The sequence below is a fragment of the Colias philodice genome, chromosome 24 (assembly GCF_061535455.1).
Source record: "Colias philodice isolate Cphi_HAF_F1 chromosome 24, ilColPhil1 Martin Lab GWU primary, whole genome shotgun sequence".
Classification (NCBI taxonomy): domain Eukaryota; kingdom Metazoa; phylum Arthropoda; class Insecta; order Lepidoptera; family Pieridae; genus Colias; species Colias philodice.
The window spans coordinates 1,038,571-1,060,898 of NC_143109.1; the positions used below are offsets into that span (position 1 = coordinate 1,038,571).

Sequence of the window (22,328 nt, forward strand, 5' to 3'; positions counted from 1 at the left end):
AATCAAAGATAATAAAAATTTGTCCAGCCGTTTTTGATTTATAAATGGTGTAAATATATCCAGACATTCTTTTATATATAGATGTATAGATTGTCTGTGATTTCGTAGTTTCTATCTATTTTCCTTCTTCACAACAATGGATGTTACGTGTAAGGCTTTTGTGTGTTTGTAACATCGTAGCTCTCAAACGTAGGTATAATCTGCTTTGGATGGTTTCTAAATTTATTATCGGTATGGGTCAATGCCATATTGTAATTTTCTTTTACCGTCTCTTTTAATTAAAGTAAAAAATCGAAGAAAAACCTTGTTTATTTCCCCAACTTGAAAAATTTGCCGCTCTATGCATTAGTACCCGGTTCCGGCTGCCTTTACTGAAAACATAAGGCTTGTAGGTATGTATGTATTTACGTATGTATTAGTTAGTAGCCCTTAATAAATATTTTTTTTAATAATATACATATCGTCTTGCCCGTGTATCTTTATAGTGTACATTTAATTGATGGTCCGATTTACCAGGAAAATATTTAGTTTCAAAATGAATTGGATTTACTCGCAAAAAATCAAAATCAATGCGAACGAAGCTGTGGGTATTAACTAGTATCTTACATTAGCAAGTTATGTAAACAACAACATATATATCTTTTCTATGTAAATCTATATTTGATTTAAAAATACAAAATAAAAAAGCTCTAGGAGAAATATTTTTTCAAATAAACAAAGCACTCTATTAACAATTTAACTCGATAGATTGAGAGAATAGCCCATAAATTACGTTTAAATCACTTATACAGTATTTATTTACGATAAATGGCGCATAAATACATAGCTTTTTATTAAAAGCTCTATATAAATTCACAAAACATAGAGGTGGCTATGATCGAGTTTTCGTATAACAATAAACAGCTATATATCTTCATAATTATTATAGGAACAAATAGCAAATACTCTTGTTTCAAAAATATTATTATTGCTTATATAAAAATGAATTAAAAATATACTTATGCAAAGTAATGAATTGCTTTGATATATTTTTGTACAACAATAGTACCTAAACAAAGGATATAATATGAAACATTAAAAAAGAATAGTGTCCACTAACTGAATATAATATGGAAGATTCTTAAACATGCCAAAGAAAACCGTCGAAAAAATGCGCCCAAATCTACGCCGTTCCGCCCAAGATGTGTTTTTACGCACACATTTATGACGAGTCAGCTGTAAACGCACACACGCATACAGAACCTTACCACGTCGAAATAGGAACTACAATATTCAAATGGAAGTTCGATAAATTAGGATATTTCAAAAGTCGAATACAATACTTGAGGAGCGGGAAAGTATTCCAAATTGGAACTTATACGCGTAGCATAGAGTATAAGTTGTTTTGAATTTGTAAAACAGATACGTCACAGAGTAGGAAATGAAAGAGCTTTCCGAGTGACGCCGAGCGCGTACCGATCCGGACCGAGCGGCGCCGAGACGCAGCGAGCACCGCGAATGCATTACAACGTGCTCGCTAGGGTTGATGAGCCGGAAAATCTGGCGTGATTATTTAGTCAATTAATTAATTAATCCTAATTGTATCGTACTTTTTTTGTTTGTAGTATTTCCAACGCCTGTACTGGGTAGTTATACGCAGTGGTAAGCGAATGTGACCTAATTTATTGTTACATAAATGATTTTATTATAATATAAGTATACATGTATACATTGTTAGTATAAAAATAAATAGATAGAATATTAAATGATTTTCGGAAGCTGTTAATTATTTACTGTAACTGATTTGTTTCGAAAATATATGTATGCATATCATAATACGAAAGTACGGACTACGGTTTAAAGAAAGCTATTTACTATACACAATTTATATTAATTATATAAAAAGTTACAATCATATTGTAAATGCTAATTTGATAACAGGCATAAGTTAATTAACAAAATTGTTCTATAAAAATTTACCACTATACAGCACTTCATTACCTATACAATTGTCAAGTAGAGCAAATAGGCTCTACGCCTAGACTGTTTTGTGCAATTTGGAATAAATATCAAAAGCAAATAAAAAATAATAGGGCGAACAACACCGGAGGCGCACAATAGTGCGTGCAATGCGGGAAAAATCGGAAAAGCTTACAGCCCTGTGTAGTAAGGGGTGTGAGGGCGCGGCGGGAGAGTCCAGTCGTCAGTCGGACGCGGCGCGCCGCGGAGCTCGCACGCGTGATGCGCGCCATCTAACGTATTATGTTCCTACCCGACCTTCCGCGAGCCTGCATGGTGGACGACGTTGCAACCTACCTTCAAGCGCCCTCCTCGGGACAGGTTGCTACAATATATTAACAACAAAAATCCATATGTAATTAACAATGATCATATTAACAGATGTTGTGGGCTGTAACGCTTGTTTGCCGCGACCGTCCGGGTATTTTCCGGTAAAAATTTGTGTTCAGTGGTAGGCACCACGTGTCAAAAAATAGTGTTTTGTGTAAGTTTGTAAACAGATCAATAAGGTAGGGTAAAGAGGGCGCCGCAACGCAAGCCCGAAATATAAGCCTGATTTAGCTTGTTTATAAGATGAGTGTTACATAAATTTGTCACAGAAACGTGTCGATCGCTTTTTTGAGCTTTAAATAAACGCGAAAACAACGCGGTGTAAACGATTTAAATCGAACCAATGGGAGCGTAAAATGATAGTCGTGGTTTTAAAGATTTGCCGTAAAAGCTCTGCAAATGTGTCGCATTTCTTCCAAGACATAAATGACTACTAAAATTTTATTTTTGGCTGAATACGAATATTTCTTTTGATCGTCATTTAGGCCAGTGCTAGTATATTGTGAGTGTTACATTGTGGGTGCAGTATATTTTTGATACAAAATGATACTTTAGTAATAGTATGATAAATCTCCCGAACCGACGAAATACGAAATGTTTTGTAAATTACTAATTTAATTCTTTATGTGTACATCTGCATGTACATTGTACATCTTATAAAACAATAAATAAATCTAATTAAAGTAAAAATCTAATATAAATCTAACTATCAATGATTTGAGAGCTTTCACGTTGAGCTTTTAAATTGAAAATTGTTTTCTGTGTTTTTATAATTGTCCAATGTGTTATAAAACGTTAAATTGAATCTTAGATACATATGCATTCAAATCTAATAATCATCAATATATTAATTAATATTTTAATTAAATGCCTAAACAAAAAAACTGATGCAAGAATGTTGTAATACGCATTTTAGGAAAAACAAAATACTTTTTGACAATTTTATAACCAAATACATTATGTAATAAATAAGTATCAATTAAACGCATTATTATAATTAAAAACAGAAAAATATAATAGAGTTTTCGCTACATAAAAGCTATAATTCAAACTTATAGGTACCACAATTCAATACTTACACAACCACTTTTAATGCATTTCAATACAAAAATAAAGGTTTTAATTTCGATCAATATATTATCAGTAAAGATATATGAGTAAGCGGTGCAGTACTACGGCAACGCACTGCAGTCGTCTGAAAGTTTCAAGCTTCCACCAAGATTATACACAGTATACATTGCGCCAATATTGTATGTAGATTATATACGCGTTACAGATTAATAATAATACAGATAACGTATAATGGAATAGTTCTTTTGTGTTATCTGTGATGACATTGCATTTGAAAAAAGAAGCTCTCACATTAATAAAGCAAATGTTTTTTGAATATTTGAATTTAGAATAAGTACAATTAATAGAACGTTTTGAATGTTATTTGTTTTTTTTCATAAAAGCCAGTAGGTATTTGATATTACGTAGAGAAAGCTTTTGATTTAGGTGACAGAGATGGAAATATGCTGTAGTAGGTGTACTGAATGAAACACGTGCTTATTGGCCGTTTTATTACATAAAAAACTCAATTTGATGAATAAACATACGTTACTTCTGTTAAAAAATGATAAAATCTTTTTGATACATAATTATCTATTATAAAATATATTTGGATCATAGAAAATGTATGAATGTTATTGAATATAATATTGTTTAAATGCGTGAGATTTAGCGTGATACATTCTTAAAGAAATTATTAAAATGCATAAATCTAAAACTAATTAAAGCCAATAAAAATCGTGTAAAAATTTAAAAATAACACATATACAAAGCAGACTAGGAGAGTAAAATTGTTTAAATAAAATACGATATAAAAGCCTCTACATTAATATTATAAATTATTGTAACTTTCCAAACATTGAATTAGGTTTAATAATTTAAACATAAAAGGCTACAGCCGATATTAAGATAATATTATATCAGTAAAATATCATAAATACTAAGCAACCCTATTAGCAACAATATCAAAACGATTAAACACCTAATTAACACATTTATTTCCGAACAAAACCAAAAAGACATTACCAAAAGAATGATATATTTTAAAAAGCTCCTCTTTCACGTAAAATCAGTTAAAAATCTTTTCTAAATCAGTTAAACATTGCCTTATTTTCACAAATTCAATCCGACTACAAAATATAAAACTACAAACGTCGAATATTTTCTTAACATTTCTTAGAAAGTGCTTACTGTCTCCATGGCTGACTGGCCCGTAGCTAGCAATTGGAGTCAATAAGCTGGCATATGCTAAATCGCATTTTCTTACGTCGAACATTTTGTTACAACCGGACGGAATAATAAAACAGACAAGTATGTATTAAATAAACTTCCACGTCGGGAAAGAAGATTGAAAAAGAAAATGTTGATATTTCGTTATAACATATCTCTTTAAAAGTAGTGTTTTAACGTTATTTTTAGTAGGTTTAGGACGAACAGGTATTTTATTTCGATACTTTAAGTATTCATGAGTAATAAAGTAGTTTCGTTTAACACTAAAATTGAACAATTGGTTTATAATAATTTAGAAACCGCCTAAAAATACCCGGCCGGCGAAAAGCGGCATCGCGTCGCATCGGTGTTTACGAAATTCGATGTTTTCCCCCCCTACCCCCTCTGGTGTTTTTATTTTCTCTTTTTCTATCACCTTTTCTTGCCACTATTCGGTGTTTGGATGTTTTCACTAACTGTTAATGTTGATATAATCTGTATTCTAATGTTAGTTCCGGTTTTGGAATTTTTCGAATCTATGCCCATCGAAGAAAAAAATTACATGAAATAAAAAAAAGAATGCAGTGACAATTCGAAAATTAAAAAAGGCGCTAAGATTCAGACAGTTCCAAAATCAAAACTTCTGTTTTTATTTTTAATTTTGTAAAGTTCGACTGCAGATGAAATATACTTTTTAATTTTTAATCTGTGTTCGATCTTTTATGATACTGTAAGTGTGCATGAATCCTGCACTACCCTACAGCAAGAATGATGCACGTACCCTTTTATCTTTATTTTTACGAATCTAAAGGCAAAGCAGAGTCCATTAGAGGATTGAGAATTTCATGATTGGTTATTGGTCCATTAGGTTTTGATTAACGAAGTTATTTTTTAATAGTTATCGTAAGTTGTTTTGTTCAGATATTGAGAGCGTCTTAATCTGGATATTGAAAGTGTATTTCACGCTAAATGGCTATTTAAACGTTGATTACATTAAGAGGAAATATTTAAAATGATTTCTGGATTTTATAAAGTAACTAAAACACATCAGGTACATTATAATATTATGTTTGTACGCATTATCTTAGCAATCAATGTATAATGAAGACGTTTTACTAATGAAAAATGACAAAAACACGGACACGCGAATGTCGCATAGATCACGTGATTTTTAAGTTAAATTCTAGTTAGTTAACTTATGTAAATGTAATGTAATTTGTATGAATCCTAGTTCTAGGTTCTGCTACGTTACAGGTAAGTTTATTTTATTTACAATTTTATTTAGAAATTGTATAACTTCGTACATTTTTGGTAAGCTTTTAAGCGTAGGGCGGGCGGATTTCTGTTCTAAATCTAATCTAAATGTCGATTGAAATATGCGTGTCATTATTATTGTCACAGTTTTTTGCCTAATGGAAAGCTGACTGAAATTATTATTTCAATGAAACTTATAAAATTAGAGAAAGTATTAAATGTAAAAAGTGGTCAATAAACTTAGATTTGGATTTTTGTGATCGAAGATTGGAAAAAAATGCTTACGAAGATTTCAGCAATCAATTTATGTGTATAACACCATCTTAAATGATAATATTATGTAATTTCACAAAAGGTTGTAATAAATATAGGTACCGTTAGTAATTAATATATCATTAGCGTGCGCGTGCAGTATTTCTCGCGTGAATAAAAATTTGCTAAAATTTTCAGCCAATACTTTGCGTAATTGTTATACTTTCACATCTAACTAAACAGACTTTCGAATTTATAACATTAGTTCTATTTTCCCATAAAAATTAAACCACATGCGTAATTAATTCATAGAGACTATTATGATATAATGACATTCATAGTCACGCTCGCTCTGGGCTTTGTGTGCGAAAAATGGGATACACTCATTTCTCTTGTATCTATTAATGTTTAGGACTCTTGTATTTATTTATTAATGTTTAGGTTTATGCCATTTCTAATGGAAATATTATATATCATTGAAAGATAATAAAGACATTTTACGATATTGTTGATAGTAATTTAAAATATAAAAAATATAAAAATTTAAGGAAATATGTATGAAATAATAATTCGCTATTGTACATTTTGCTCAGTAAATACAGGGCATAGACTATTCATAGACTGCAAATCGTATCGTATCCTCCAAAGTTTTCTTAAATCAGCTACAGTATACTGATTTATAGGAGTATGTTTGGATTACATTATTGCCCATAAAAGAATAGATCGTAAACCGAATTAAATTAACATGTGCCATCCATAGCGTATTTATTGAACACAAGAATAAGCTGCTGCAGATAATAATATAATATAATAATACAATAATTCAGGACAATTTTCACACACGGCACGATCTGATCCCATACTAAGCTTTCGCTTGTGTTATGGAGACCAGATGGATGATAAACATACATATATAATTTTAAATACATACTTATATAATTAACGCCAAGACACAGAGCAAACATCTATGTTCATCACACAAATATTTCCCCGGGTGGGAATCGAACCCACGACCTCTGACTTAGAAGGCAGGGTCACTACCAACCAAGCCAACCGGTCAGTCAATTACAAAATACATATATACAAATAGAAAATTAAATTATCTGTGGTCACGTATGGTGTCGAATAATTCGCGCCAAAATTTTTCATATGTTATTTTTTAATCTGTGCGCTAAACGAGCCGGGAAAAAAGGCTTAGATACAAGGTTACATTTCTAGGGTCCGTTTGGACTTGGCAACCGTCTAGTATTCCTATCTGTTACGCTCGCCAGTTTAACGTTTATTTCCAACAATTAAGACTTGCCAGTTTTGATTGCATTTAGTTTTTTAGACTGCACTGTGGTTTAATGATACTTAGTTTTGGGAGTTGGTGGAATTGCTTCGTTTTGGATGTTTGTCACTGAAAAATTGACTCGAATTTTCGTTATGTATGTTCTCTTGTTTTATATGCAAATAAAATATGACGAGGTGTCTGTGTGAGGTGTGGATATGGTGCATTTTACATGTATTTGTTTCATTTGTCAATTTTTTGTAGCAAATAAGCTGATATGCATTGAACGATCAGTTCACTCAAAGGATATTCGTTATTTTTCCAAATTAAATACTTTTCCAAGATCTTAGGTACCTAGTTCATTATCAGACCTATTAACATGTAAGAATTCCAATAAAGTACCTACACCTTACGAGCATTTATTAATTATCGTAGACACATAAAAAAGTGTTACTTTGCTAATTAATCTAATGAACGAAGATCGATACAGAGGCGATGAGGACACTTGACATGCTCTAACGAGTCCACTAAGATAACTACGGCTAACTGAAAGGGAATGACTTTATGTGAACGTTTCAGAACGTTATTCACGTAAACTGTTGAAAATAGCAAGCGTGAATTCAATTAGACTTATTTAAGAAGCTTTTAAATCGTCATATTTCATAGATTGCTTTTCATTAGTTTAATGCTAAAATTACCGATTTTCGATTGACCGGTTTGCGTGGTTGGTAGTGGCCCTGCCTTCCAAGCCAGAGGTCGTGGGTTCGATTCCTACCCGGGGAAAATATTTGTGTGATGAACATAGATGTTTGCTCTGTGTCTGGGTGATACATAATATCTATATAAGTATTTATTTAAAATTATATATATGTATGTTTATCAGCCATCTGGTTTCCATAACACAAGTGAAAGCTTAGTATGGGATCAGATCGTGCCGTGTGTGAAAATTGTCCTGAAATATTTATTTATTTATTTATTTATTTATTTACCATATTGGCTAGTTTGTCATCCCACGTATCAGAAGAAACTAGGTTTTATTCTTTAAACTAGGTTTAATTCTTATTAAACACTATTAACTGCTATATCAGCAATAATATTTTGTTAATATAAATCACATAAAAAATTTACATTAGCTATCGATTTTATGGAAAAACATATTCGATTAGATTTTAATATTGGATAATCACCCAATATTAAATCTTTCTCTAGGAAAAGTAATCGGAATTAGTAATATGCTCTTGTTGGAGTTGAAGAAGAGCTTTTTCATACTTTCAACAATTTCAAACATCTATTTCTCTTCTGAAGTCATTTAGGAAGTCTTTAATTTGTTCTGCACTTTGGCGATATACATGTTTATGCTCAAATTGGGTCAGACGCGAGAAAGTTATCACATAACAAAACATCGACGTTACAGAACACAGAAGTATAAACTTAAGTATGATTGCGAGGTTTTTAATGTAACAGAAGATGAACAGAGAAAAGTAAAGATCATTGTTTTCAATGCTATATGGGTTCTGAATTCGGGAATATGTTAGTAACCTTAAAATCTCTAATGAAGTCGTTATTTTAACTATTCTTTTTTCCTGTAATCTCCGATACTGATGAGAATACAAGGTCTAAAATAGTTGACGTATTAGATACTAGATTTCCGCCCGCGGCTTCGCCCGCGTTTTCAAAGGAAAACCCGCATAGTTCCCGTTCCCGTGGGATTTCCGGGATAAAACCTATCCTATGTGTTAATCCAAGTTACCCTCTATATGTGTGCTAAATTTCATTGTAATCGGTTCAGTAGTTTTTACGTGAAAGATTAACAAACATCCATACATCCATACATCCATAAATCCTTACAAACTTTCGCCTTTATACCTAATAGTATTAAGACTATACGACCAATGTTCAGCTGTAAAGCAATCTTCAAATTCACCATCACCGCAAGGGGATGATGGTGATAAAAGCAGTATTATTACCTATGTGGAAAAATGACAGAGCTATAGAGATCGTCTAGTGCCATCACTTTCCCACGCTGGAAATAATACTGACAGAGGACATAATGGTAACGCATGACAATTCGATAGATACCTACATTTTTAAAGTATTTTGTGTATTTAATTTAATTCAGTAATTTTAAAACTACGTACTACCTATAACTAATACAGAATACCACGCAAATAAAGACGTTAGAATTATTTCAATAATATTGTGTAGAGGCCCATTTTTAAAAGGTGTTTCAACCTGCAGCTGAAATCTAATGGTATCAAAACAGGTATAAAATTGTCTTCTTCATAGCCAATACAGCACTTATTCCTTAACAATTGCCACATATCGTTAAACGATAACTTTTGAAGTTCACTGCGTTGCCCGTCATTGTCAAGGATCAGTTTGGAGTGACAGACGCGAGTTGGCACAGCCAATGCCACGTGTTTATTACATGAACAATTTATATTTTTGCGTTGGATTTTTGCACGTTGCGTCTTGGGCTCTTTAGTTATCGAGTATGTATGAGAACGTTCATATTGCTAGTATATTATATTGGATTATGAATGGAAAAGTTATGACATTCCAAGTGAGAAGGTTTCTGAACGAGTTAAGCTTAATCAGTTGACTTATTTCATATGATACGTGTTGAAAATGTGAATCCAGAATAGTGTTAGTACCTAGGAGAAGAATTAGCCGAAGATTTGTAACAATTAAAGATGTATAAGGAGAATTATCATTGGGATACAATAAGGCTGTTGTAATAAGCCAGTTTTTAGGATATTCATAAAACTTACTGACCGTTGAGGACCTAAAAATGTACAAGTACACTGTAACCTCTATCTATTCCTTGATACAGATATCAACCCATAAAAACATTAATAATCAAATTCTCCTTTACTAACACTTACAGAAATATATCTCGTGGGAGGGGATTACAGGAATTGGCAAACGACTGGTCACGTGCGTGTGACTAAGTGTGGACAATGGTTTCGTCGAGTGATTACGAGCTGATCACCTGTGTAATTGTAAATAAAGTGATCATTTGTGGATTGGCTCGGGTCGAATTAAGGATTATTGGGACTCTACATTCTAAACTGATAGTTGTTATATGGCAGTGCATACAGGGGTTGAATTAAGAAGAATTATGTGGACTCTACATTGGAAAAGTGCTTGGTGGGAGATGTCACTTTTTACAGTGGTTACGAATTGAGAATGATAATTGGGATATACTTTTTACTATACTGCTATGATACTGTTATGAATTAAGGAATATATTTGAGACCTAAACTAACGTAAAATAGGTATACCAATATAGTCTAACAAGAGAAAATGAAGGAGTATAATTGGAACATTAAAAAAATATACTCACTCGTAGAAGTCTAAAAGTCTGCAATGAAGAAGTGCAGCTTAGTAAAATTTTGTAATATTGTTACGGAATCCGGAAGGAAATTTTATTTACTAGTGATTGAATTATACTAGAGTAAAACGATCGAATATATACTATGCGAACGTAAGAACTCGAAACATATTGCACGCCTCATAAGCGAAGCGTTGAGGTGGATACTACTGTCACTTCGCGCAAAACATCTGATTTTTCAAACTTAAAATGTCTTTATGTATCATACATTGCACTTGTAAGATAATACATACACACACATATTAAGAAAAAACACTATTTTTAACGTTCATGATATTTTTGATGTCATTTTTGTTATTTAAACTAGTTAAAAAACAGTTTAAAAAAGTTCTGTCTTGGACGTCCGTGTGTCTGTATGTGCGGATCCTTTTTCTTGTTAACACGATAGCGACCGAAATACTTTACTAATCGAGTCTTTTTTTTCTCTTACGCTTGAGTATGCTCAGGAATAGAACCCTTTCATTTTTTAGGGTCTGATTCGATGTGGTTTAATTGTTATTAAATAAACAAAAATAATAATTAATAAATATTTATTAAAAAAAAATTATGAGGCGTACACTTTTGGATTTTCCAAATTATTTTATTCTATGAACTAGACTTCTAGAAGCGCAATCGATAATGAATCGTGATATAAGAAACAATTTAGTTGCCACTTTTTATAAAACTGCCGTGTAATTTGAGACCAGATTTTTTTTGTCGACCTTCAAAAAAACTTTTGATAAAATAAGGGATGAAGAAATCATCGACGCGGTTTACGTCCAGCCAGCAAGACTTTATATAACGTCATTAAAAAATATCATAATATAGTAAAGCACGTCTTTGAAGCTAATTTTATACGTAGGTTCTTTAAGAAATTCTCGGGGATTTCGCTAAGATAGCGTCATAAATACATAAATTTATATTTTTATGACAGTTTATGTCCAATTAGAAGCTCGTAGCATGTCTACGGTGTAGCTAGGCTATTTCTACGGTATAAGGAAATATATCTTCTTATATATAAAAATGAATCGCAAAATGTGTTGGTAAGCGCATAACTCGAGAACGGCTGAACCGATTTCGATAATTCTTTTTTTATTATATTCCTTGAAGTACAAGGATGGTTCTTAGATAGAGAAAACGTAAATATTATGTACCACGGGCGAAGCCGGGGCGGACCGCTAGTCTTATATATAAAAATGAATCGCAAAATGTGTTGGTAAGCGCTTAACTCGAGAACGGCTGAACCGATTTCGATAATTCTTTTTTTATTATATTCCTTGAAGTACAAGGATGGTTCTTAGATAGAGAAAACGTAAATATTATGTACCACGGGCGAAGCCGGGGCGGACCGCTAGTAAATAATAGATTTAAGTAGATTTATCTTAAAACCGTATCTAAATGTTAACATTACTTTTACAATGTTATTAAAACGATTAACATCTCTCTTAAATATTCGTAAAAATAGGTCCGTTTTGTCCTATCTGTAATGATAAAAATTATTTAAAAGCTCTTGAATTCCTCGTGGCAACATTTACTTAACAACAGTCACTTTTCTTGTGAATAATATAAATCGTTACTTTTAATTACCTATCTTATAATTTACAGTTTGCATAAAAAATGGTTAGATTACAACGTAAACGGATACCAGTAAAGTATAATTATAGGTTCAAACCAATTTCCACGGTATAACAGCGCAGATAACCTCAAAATACATCGGATTTGTATTCAGTTAGTGCGCCTGATCTATATTCAAGAGATTTCGTCCGAATATTGGATCTTATAGGATACTTTTTATACGATTGTTATAAGAAAATCGCATATGCACTCGCAGTTTTGTTACGTCATTTATTTATTTATTTAAATTCTTTATTTAACACACACAAAAAAAGAATAAATAATAGTGTAATAATAATAGTCATTGTTTTTTCAGTTAGCATCGAGACTGGTTTTTTAGAGTTTCTTTTTTTTGTGAATTTTATTCATTGATTGGATATTATACCCAACGATTATACCCAGTATTTTGTCGATCCTGTGAAATTATAAATGTTACTTGCATCTATGAATTTTCTGTATCAATTAAATTACACGTAGGGTACCTTTTATGGAAATTTACAGCAAACGCTTTTAAAATATTATCTTTTATAAATAAAAAGTTAGTTTATATAAGAATCGCTGATATATATTTAAAATTGAAGTCGTAAAATTTTGTATATTATGTTTTCTTTTATAAAACTATGTCCGTAATTTCAAATGCCTCTGTTTCATACCTGGGGGCAGGGGGCAGAGGAAGGCAGGGGACAATTTTCAGGTTCCAATATAAAATATTATTGTCTTAAAGAATCAGTATCAATTTGCGGAATAATCCCAAATGCTGCAAGCTTAACGGCCATATTGTTTTCGTAAGCTCCCATCTCTATATTTTGTCTTCCGTACTCTTATAAATTGATATAGATGAAGATAATGGCAAATAATTTAATAAATAGAACGGTCGAATAAATTATTTTTTGAAGTGAAACTTTTGAAGGTCGCGTCATGGCAATATCTTTGATTTTTGCCAAAGAAGTTTCACTTCTGATTCGTGTGCTCGGCACACATGCTCGTTTATTTAGATAACATACTAGCCCGTTGTTCAAGATTTCGAAAAAAAAGGAAAACTATGGTAATCGGAAAAGAGAGCTCTCTCATGGTGAATTCATTTTAAAAATCGTTCGAATAGTCTTGATTTATGTTGTAACATACAAAAAATAATTCTGTTTAATATTAGTTCAGATAGAAGATAGCTCGATATTGTAGTCTCATAAATTTTCTATGTCATTTAGTGAATTTTTCTAATGTTTTAATGGTGATTCAGCTATTTCGGGCGGAGACAAAGTCAACAAATCATAGAAATTGGTACAGCCGTTCTTGTGTTATAAATCGTCCTAGACTTTGTTTTATATGATTAAATGAAGTATTACTACAAAATAGAAAAAATAGCTCTTTTAGGAAGCAAATTGAACGAAATTGATCAATTCTAGAGAATCTTCTTCAATATTTCTTTAGGACATAAGATTTCAAGTGGTACGCGGACTTACTTATGGTGTTTTTATTCATTACTAGGTTGTCGAATGCGGATTTTTGTTTATTTCATAGACAATCCTGATGCAAATCTTGTTACAACTAAAATATTTCTCTAAACATAACTTATTTTGCTCAGTGTAAGTTTTATTTTCTAGTCAAGAAATCTTCACTAATAATTCAAAAAAGGATTTTTGCTTGTCTCTACTAAGTAAGCTTTTTTGACTATATGAAAGAATTACGCATATCGTCTCCGGTTGGTTTAATGCTCTAAGGCTCGGATCAGTCGGTAAAATCAGTCGATTTTAAACATTTTTTCACCATTAGTAAGGTACATATTATAATACGATATATTTGATATTATAAAGAGACTTGCTGCTGCTATTTTTTTGCTGAGATAACCGAAACAAGCTTCTAATCTAAACAAAATATCGTATCGCCAAATTTCACTATCCCCATTTATTCTCCTCTGTTATCACATATTTCAAAATATCAAAACATTGCAACTATAAGGAGATATCAAAAGGAATTTCGTTACCCAATATATATAATATAAAATCGGTTCTGTCTGTCCGTGACATTCCGCTGATATAGCGATATCTGTTCGCTGCAAGTTTCCATTATCACTTACTTTATATAAAATATTGAGTCGTTTAAATTATTTCGCTGGGGATATTTTTAATTTTACAGGTGGATGTTATTTGTGTGACGATAAACTATTTTTAATTGAATGAATTCAAACTCAAACATTTATTTATTCAATTAGACTTCTTCTACAAGCACTTTTGAATCGTCATGACAGTTTTAACATTTACAGTTGAAATAAAGTGTAAGCTTAAATATGAAAAGCTATAAACAAGCTTTGCTTGAAACATGTGGATAGAAAAGCTCTATTATATTATATTTTGCGAACGTTTTACAAATCGGTTCAGCTTTTTTGGATAATTGAAATAACAAACACATATAATAACTTTTACTTTATATATCATGTATGTAGATTGTAGGTGGTCAAAAGTAGGTGCAGATTATTTTCAAAATGGGACCAGCAGTTTTATACGAAACCTTCATGTAGTTTACATGTAGTTTCATAATTAGCACAGAAGTGGGATGACTAAGTAGTATAAAGATGATAAAATGCTTTGAAGAAATATATGTATAGGTCCCAGTATAGGTCGTAAGAACAAAGGGAAGTCTAGACTAGGTTAAGGACCCTTTAGGCGTGTTTGCTTTTTTTTAGGAATGTTTAAAATGTTAAGTTTTTGGACGACAAAAATGTAACCTTTATTTCGTAGTCTTGTATAGGAGAAACTAAAAGAATATTATAATTGCGAAAGTTATTATATTTATTATATTTGCCTGTAAAAGTTTAAATTGTTTATCATTGTATAGTTTGATAGGAGAGCCTTCGAATGTAATTCTATATTTTAGTTAAAAGAGCAATTATGAAACCTCTTGCCGGTCCTTCTGCATATTATACTGCTTTCCAAATCGGAGGTAAATGTTAAAGATAATATGTTAGACGATTCAAAAGTGCCTCTAAAGGAAGTCAAATTGAATAATTGTTTGGGTTTAGTTACTTATAAAAACAGCTCAAAAGATAATAGTAATGTTTTATCTTTCAAAATAATATTTGCCATTTTCTGTCAATAAACAGCGAATGAAAATTGAGAAAGATGAATGATTTTCAACACTACTGCTTTATCAATACATAGAAAAACCCCTTACTAATTCAACAAGCTTAACGGGTGGTTGCAGACAATTTCAATTCAAGGGTTTCTGTTATATCTTTGAGATAATTGCCATATTTATTTAAGTCGCACCTTAAATAGATTTCTAATATTAGTCGTCGACGTAAAGCGGACTTATGCACATTCATAATACGTTTATTGTTCTATCGTCCTAAATGTATCGGTAAATAATGAATCTTAATTTATAAATAGTATTGAAATAATCTATACTAATCTATACTAATATTAATATAAAGCTGAAGAGTTTGTTTGTTTGTTTGAACGCGCTAATCTCTGGAACTACTGGTCCGATTCGAAAAATTCTTTCGGTGTTAGATAGCCCATTTATCGAGGAAGGCTATAGGCTATATATCATCACGCTACGACCAGCAGGAGTGGAGCCACGGTGGTGAAACCGCGCGGAGCAGCTAGTTAATAATATTTAGAGGACTTTACTTCTGACTGTACTCTTTCTTTTTTTATCAAGAAGTTTGAGTTGTTCTAGTTATGTTTGCATCTTAAATGAATCGTACTTTTTAAAGGTTATAATTACTACAGGCATTAAAATTAACGATTTAAATAACTCTTCGTATTTCTGTCTTTAGTTATACAAAATATCTATTGAGCAATAGATACAGTTTGCATAGACTACAAGAGAGCTGTAAATTGTCCCATTTCCTAACTAAGCATCAGATATTTCTGTTCAAGATCTTCATCTTTGTTTATGACTATTCAGTTTTGATAGCGCCTCTTTGTCCTCATTGTGTCGTGTAATCGTATATTAAATCGGATTATTCCCTACACCCTCACTGTCAACGGCGTCAGCTCATCAAAAGCATCAAAACGACATTATTTCTCAAGTGATTTACCATTTTTCCGATAATAGAATTCGCCGTCTCGCTCGCAGCGCCGAGGCGTTGCGCAAACGCGGCCCAGAGCTAAAACCGCTCGGCTAAATTTAGTTCTGCAACTGCATCGCATCGTGTCATGCCCATAGAAAACATTAACACCGTTCCCAGACGATATATGGACACCGCATACTCGCAGCCAGATTTTCAGCAACACAAATTGCCGAATAATATTCAATTAGGTCGAGAATATTGATGGTAGGCTCCGGGCCGCAATTTTGGTTAGCGCATCTGCTGTCCATACACGCGTAGTAATATACGATTAGTTTTCCGATCGTTCCCCGCACCCGGACATTATCAGTGTAGACTCGTCCCCGGTAACGATTCGAGTCGATTTCGCTCGTCTCCCGAAACGTTGGGACACTTCTAAATATAACCCCACACGCCGTCTCGACCATTTTTCTTCGTTCGACCGCGTACGGCGTCCGGCAGATTGCCAGAACTACGTCACAACCTCTATTACCTCATAAACGCTTAACTTTAGGAAAGGACTTTAAAATTAGCAAGGACGCCCGATGGTGCGGTATTTCTGTGTGACACCAGAACTTTTGTAATTACGCAAGACGCAAGATGGCCGCCCAGGCATGGCGGCGAACGCGGGAGAGGAGAGATGGGCTGTCACGGTGTATTTATGAAATTCGACTGAAAATAGATCGGAGTAGTGGCTACGGGCGAGTCACCTTGACGGCGCGTTATGTAAGCCGCTGCAGATCGCATCGTACGCCGAAATCGATTTTCAAAATGTCGAAAATTCCACGCAATCGATGACGTATCGATGAGTGACGTTCAGTGTTGCCACTCCTCCGGCTAATAAATTTATTGTTTGGCATGTAAACGGATGCGTTCGAGCCAAGAAATTACAGTGTTTAGTAAAAAAAATATTGAATGAACCGGCGGAATGATGGAAGCCTTGCAGCCTTGCCAAACACTATCTTGTTTATACTTCAACACTTGCAACATTTTTTGATTATGCCATGTTTACTAGCGGCCACGCCGCGTCTGCGAGTATAGGTTTTTCTTTTTAATCGGGCCTTTAATTACTTCTTTCCTAATGACTCCGGTCGGACCATTGAACGAAGGCACTTAAGTTGGGAGGACGTGACTTTCTTTATTTCTAGTGGCAGTCTAATTTTCATAAAAGAGACTGCAATGCGCATCTCTCATAGTTACCGAAAATACTTTTGTAAAAATACTTCAAGTATTCGATAAGCCTATAAGATATATTACGACGGCGACAAAAATTTCAACATTACTGTACGTAAAACGTATATAAAATATTTCAGGATGAAAATATCTGAAATATTTCTTTTATAATATGTTTGTCTTTTCAAATAAATTACGAGTATTTTAGAATACATTAAAATTATTTTAAGCTTTTATATCTTTAGTCGTTTTTGAAATGAATAGTCAACTTTGCATAGCTCAATAATATTAAAAAAGTAGAAATTCACGTAACATATAAAGGAATAGTTCTAGGATGTTTTCAGTTGCTTTGTATGCTGCTAGAGCGGGCGAACGCATGGCATTTCAAGTGTTTTCTATGTGATGAATTAATGATCAATGTATGTTTAAATTGTATGTAGCGTCTGGCGCCGTCTCTTTTATGTTCCATGTATCGATGATTTATGTATCTCGATTAGTTTGCATTACAATCCGATCATTATCGATATCGAGTCGCATCACTAGCCGGACACCCGTCGCCGCAAATTATTATCGATACTGTCATAACTCGGCGCATTGAACATTATGCCAATATGCAAACGGTCGGGCCATATCTTAGAGTAACGGAGACAATAGTTGAGTTAACTTGGGGATTAGTGATGTGTGGCTGTAAGCCGTGTGAGGACAAACCGATTTGCATACACCACCCGTTAAGCGTCATCCCCGGGTTCGAGACCGTCGTCTTAAGGGATTTCGGAGTTTACGTGAATAATTTTCGACGATTTTCGCCTCTTGATTGCTGTATTTGCATGTTTATAGCTCGATGGTTGCACTATTACAGTAATGGGTGTATTCTTCGAGCTTGTGAGTTTTAACTGTGTTCTGACGTAGTTAACGGGGGTTGTACTCGCTCGGGGGTTGTCTAATAAAGCAACGGAATTTTGGGTAACGCCAGGATGCTCATTATGTAAATGGAACAATGGTTTTTGTTTGTATGATTAGAGTTGCCTTTCTGTTGTGTTAGGATGTGAAGCCTGAGTTTGTATTGGCTTTTATACGTTCAAAAGTACGTGGAGTTAAACGAAACTTTAGAATGAAACTTGTTTTATGCGTATTTGTTTCACGTGTTACGGATGGGCTAAAAAGTTTTTTTTAAATGGTACATAATACTAATAGAAACTTAAAGATTAATCATGATAAAATAAATATTATAGCATGTGGAAATGAATATGAAAAATGTGTGTTTTGGCCATGTTTTGGCACTATATATGATCAATAAATTAATGATGGGCTAATCATTTATTTATTTTTATCCATGTTTTGCCATTTTCGTATTAGAAATAAAGGCGTCATGGTATCTATAATAAGTAGGCTATTTCTACAAAAGTAAGTAAATTTCTGTAAAAGTTTCAGATTTTGTATTACTAAATTTAAGTTTTTACTAACAGAATAGTTATTTGTAGGATTGTACATAGATGCGAAATGTGCTCTACCACTTTGCCGAATAAAAGATTTATTTATTTAACAACTTTATTTCATAGTTTATTGATTAATTAAATAACGGAATACAATCTAATATTAAGACAATCAAAATTACAAAATCTAGGGATGTAACGATACATGATTTTGCCGATACGATACCGATACCGATATTTGTAGTAATGTATCGGCGATACCGATACCGATACCGATATCGATGGCTTGGTAGAAAAATAAATAGTGAATTATGCATAAGAAGTTACCAACATTTAACAGAGACAACTGTTAATCGTATTCTTTTAAATAAAAATGCCAAATCAAAAAACAACAAAACCATTTATTTTAGTATTATTATTTTACGAAGTCAGTTAAACTTTAAGTAATACACATACAATCAGTACCTAATAAAAGTTTACTATTGATAGAGTTTTTTCAGAAAACAAAGTGCGCACGCGCGGGCGACCTCCCGCATCGTTCATTGGGCGCGGGTTTTTGAATTATTTGATATCAAAAAAATTGGTTGTTTGTAAAGTAGGTTTACGATCGAGATGTTTACGTGATAACATAATGCAGTGGCAGCGCTCGAGATGAAACGGGAGATCGGTCCGTCTCTCTCTCGTTATACCTGCGATCGCGCTCGTGAGGTTTTGGTGTGACACAAGTTTATGAACATGTCACCCGACTAAAACGATTTTAAAAACGTTATCACGTTAAAAATTAAAAAAATTCAAAATTACATATTTATTTCTTTCCTTTACATAAACAAAGGAGAATGGGCATTTTACTATGGAAGTTGGGCCTGAACCCTTGAGTTAGACCAATACACATGAGATATTGTTTTTATAATAGATCATAACACATACATAACGGGAAAAATATATATAAAAAAATAATCAACCGGGTTTTTGTACAGTCACATCAAGTTTTATTTCTTTGTGTATAATATTTTTTGCAATAAATAACTGTTATAAGACAATGACAATATCTTTATGTTACTCCAATTCACTTTCACTTACAAATACGTTCTAATCTTAAGCCTTCTAATAACCGAAATACACTAATACATATTATGTTTTGTAACAGGTACCTATACCGTGTTTATTATAATTCAACATAGTTAGACGTTCTTTGTGGTTAAACTCAGTCAATCCAGTGACATTTAGATTTATATTTACTTCACTCGAATTAAAAACTAAAAAAATTATTGTGCGCAAAATAATAGCCAAATAAATAAAACTTTTTGCCTTGACTGTACAAGAACCCGGTTGATTTATTTATTTATTTTATTTTTTTCTTAAGGTATGTGTAATGATATATCACAAAAACAATATTTCGTGTGTATTGGTCTTAGCCCAAGTTTCAGGCCCAATTTGCCTATTCTCCTTTGTGATTGGAACACTCCTAGTAAGCAAATAAAATGCTTGTGTCAGGAGGTTCCGCTCTTCCTTAACACTATTACAGAAACAGAAATAAAACAAAATGAATGAATACAATGCAAAAACATAAAAGAAAAGAAAGAATTTAATAAAAAAATATCGGTATCGGTTGATTTATTATCGGCGATACCGATATATCGGCTTGCCGATATATCGGCCGATATATCGGTATCGGTATCGGTATCGTTACATCCCTAAGTCAAAATCGTAATACAAGATACAGATTTGATAAAAATATTCGAAGAGTTCATAGTTCTGAAATTCTGGAGCAGCGCAAATTGAGGTTAAAATTTATACGATTAAACTTGGTATTATAGTTTATTTATGTTTAAATTCAATAAAATTAGTTATAACATTGCTTTTATAATACTAGGTGTAGTGAAAATTATTCATATTACTAATTAACTAAGGGGAAAGTTATTGCAATTTTGATACAAGAAAAAAAAAAATAACAAATTAATTTGTACCGACCTGTACTTAAACAATTGTTTATAAAACTTAATAAACTGTGTTAATAATTTGGAGGATAAGACGTGATGTGAATAATTTATACTTTAAACGGACTTCAAAAGCGGACGTAAATCAATAAAACTATGTAAATAATTTTACATGTAAATATTGATAATAATTAATCAATTAGGCATAAGAGGTTCAAATATACAGTTTCATGTGATTTTATAAGCTTTTATTATCATGCAAAAAAAAAAAAACAGACTAAAACATTAAATTAAGTACATAATTATTTATCTATAATTTATAAGACAGAATCATCCTTTTTTGAAGTTCTTTAACCTTTATGATTGAATTCACGGCTTTTCCAATATTTTTTGTTATGTAAGTAACTTTTGTCACCACGCTTTCTCAGACCTTACAGTCAGGGTATCCCTTACCACCGAAAAACGACTTCCGAAATTGAAACATTAACCCCAAGTTGTTGACCCGAATAAACACAAACAGTTACGCAATGACAACTAAACAATACACATTAGCATAACGCATATTATACAACGCATTGTAAAAATGGCTCCGTGATTTGAATTTTATTTGGTTTATTTGCAAATGATTGTTGCAGTGCATCGTCCGCCGTTCACCTTGTGGTGTGTATGAGGAATTTAAATCAGATGCACTTGCTTTTCATTTGATCCATGTTAGCGGTTTACCGTGGGATTCCGCGATGTGTGGATTTAGAAGGAAGTAGATAAATATTTCAGGACAATTTTCACACACGGCACGATCTGATCCCATACTAAGCTTTCGCTTGTGTTATGGAAACCAGATGGCTTATAAACATACATATATAATTTTAAATAAATACTTATACAGATAATTAACACCTAGATAAAAAAATGGTAAATGAAATGGTAGGAGATAAATAGGTAGTTGTGATGTGGCGAGATGTGATTCGCTTAACGCAGTAGGAGTTATTTGGAATACACAAAATTGTTTTTTATCCGAATTTATTGCAAAACTTATCTATATTTTGGAATTGTATATATTACTACTACATATAAAGTATAAAAAATCATCTTCTTCTTTTCCTATAATTGTCTTTTACTACAAAAACCTCTCTCTTTCTATCTCAACGTTCCATCGATCTCTTTATCAAAATTGGACCTCCAAACATAAAAAAAAAATCCAAATTGCCACAAAATTATACAAAATGCAATGTCACAAAATTATTGTAAATTTTTACAGTGAACGTTGTTGCGTTGCTCAGATTTGTAGAGGCTTATACCTACGTACATCATCACGCGCAAAATTTATATTAGCAGAGTCTATTCTTTATAAACTCATATTTTATAACTTTTCACTTAGATCATCTAA

At 32.5% G+C, this 22,328-nt stretch overlaps 1 protein-coding gene across 8 annotated transcripts in view; it reads left to right on the forward strand.

Annotated features, from left to right (window-relative positions):
• Positions 1 to 2,185: 2,185 nt before the first annotated feature.
• Positions 2,186 to 22,328, forward strand: part of NfI (Nuclear factor I) — a 47,811-nt gene continuing 27,668 nt past the window's right edge. For all 8 annotated transcript variants that reach the window (XM_089710423.1, XM_089710424.1, XM_089710426.1 and 5 more), the window contains exon 1: positions 2,186 to 2,319. In XM_089710423.1, the coding sequence (XP_089566549.1) occupies positions 2,242 to 2,319 (78 nt within the window). In that variant the 5' untranslated portion in view covers positions 2,186 to 2,241. The remainder of the gene's footprint in view (positions 2,320 to 22,328) is intronic.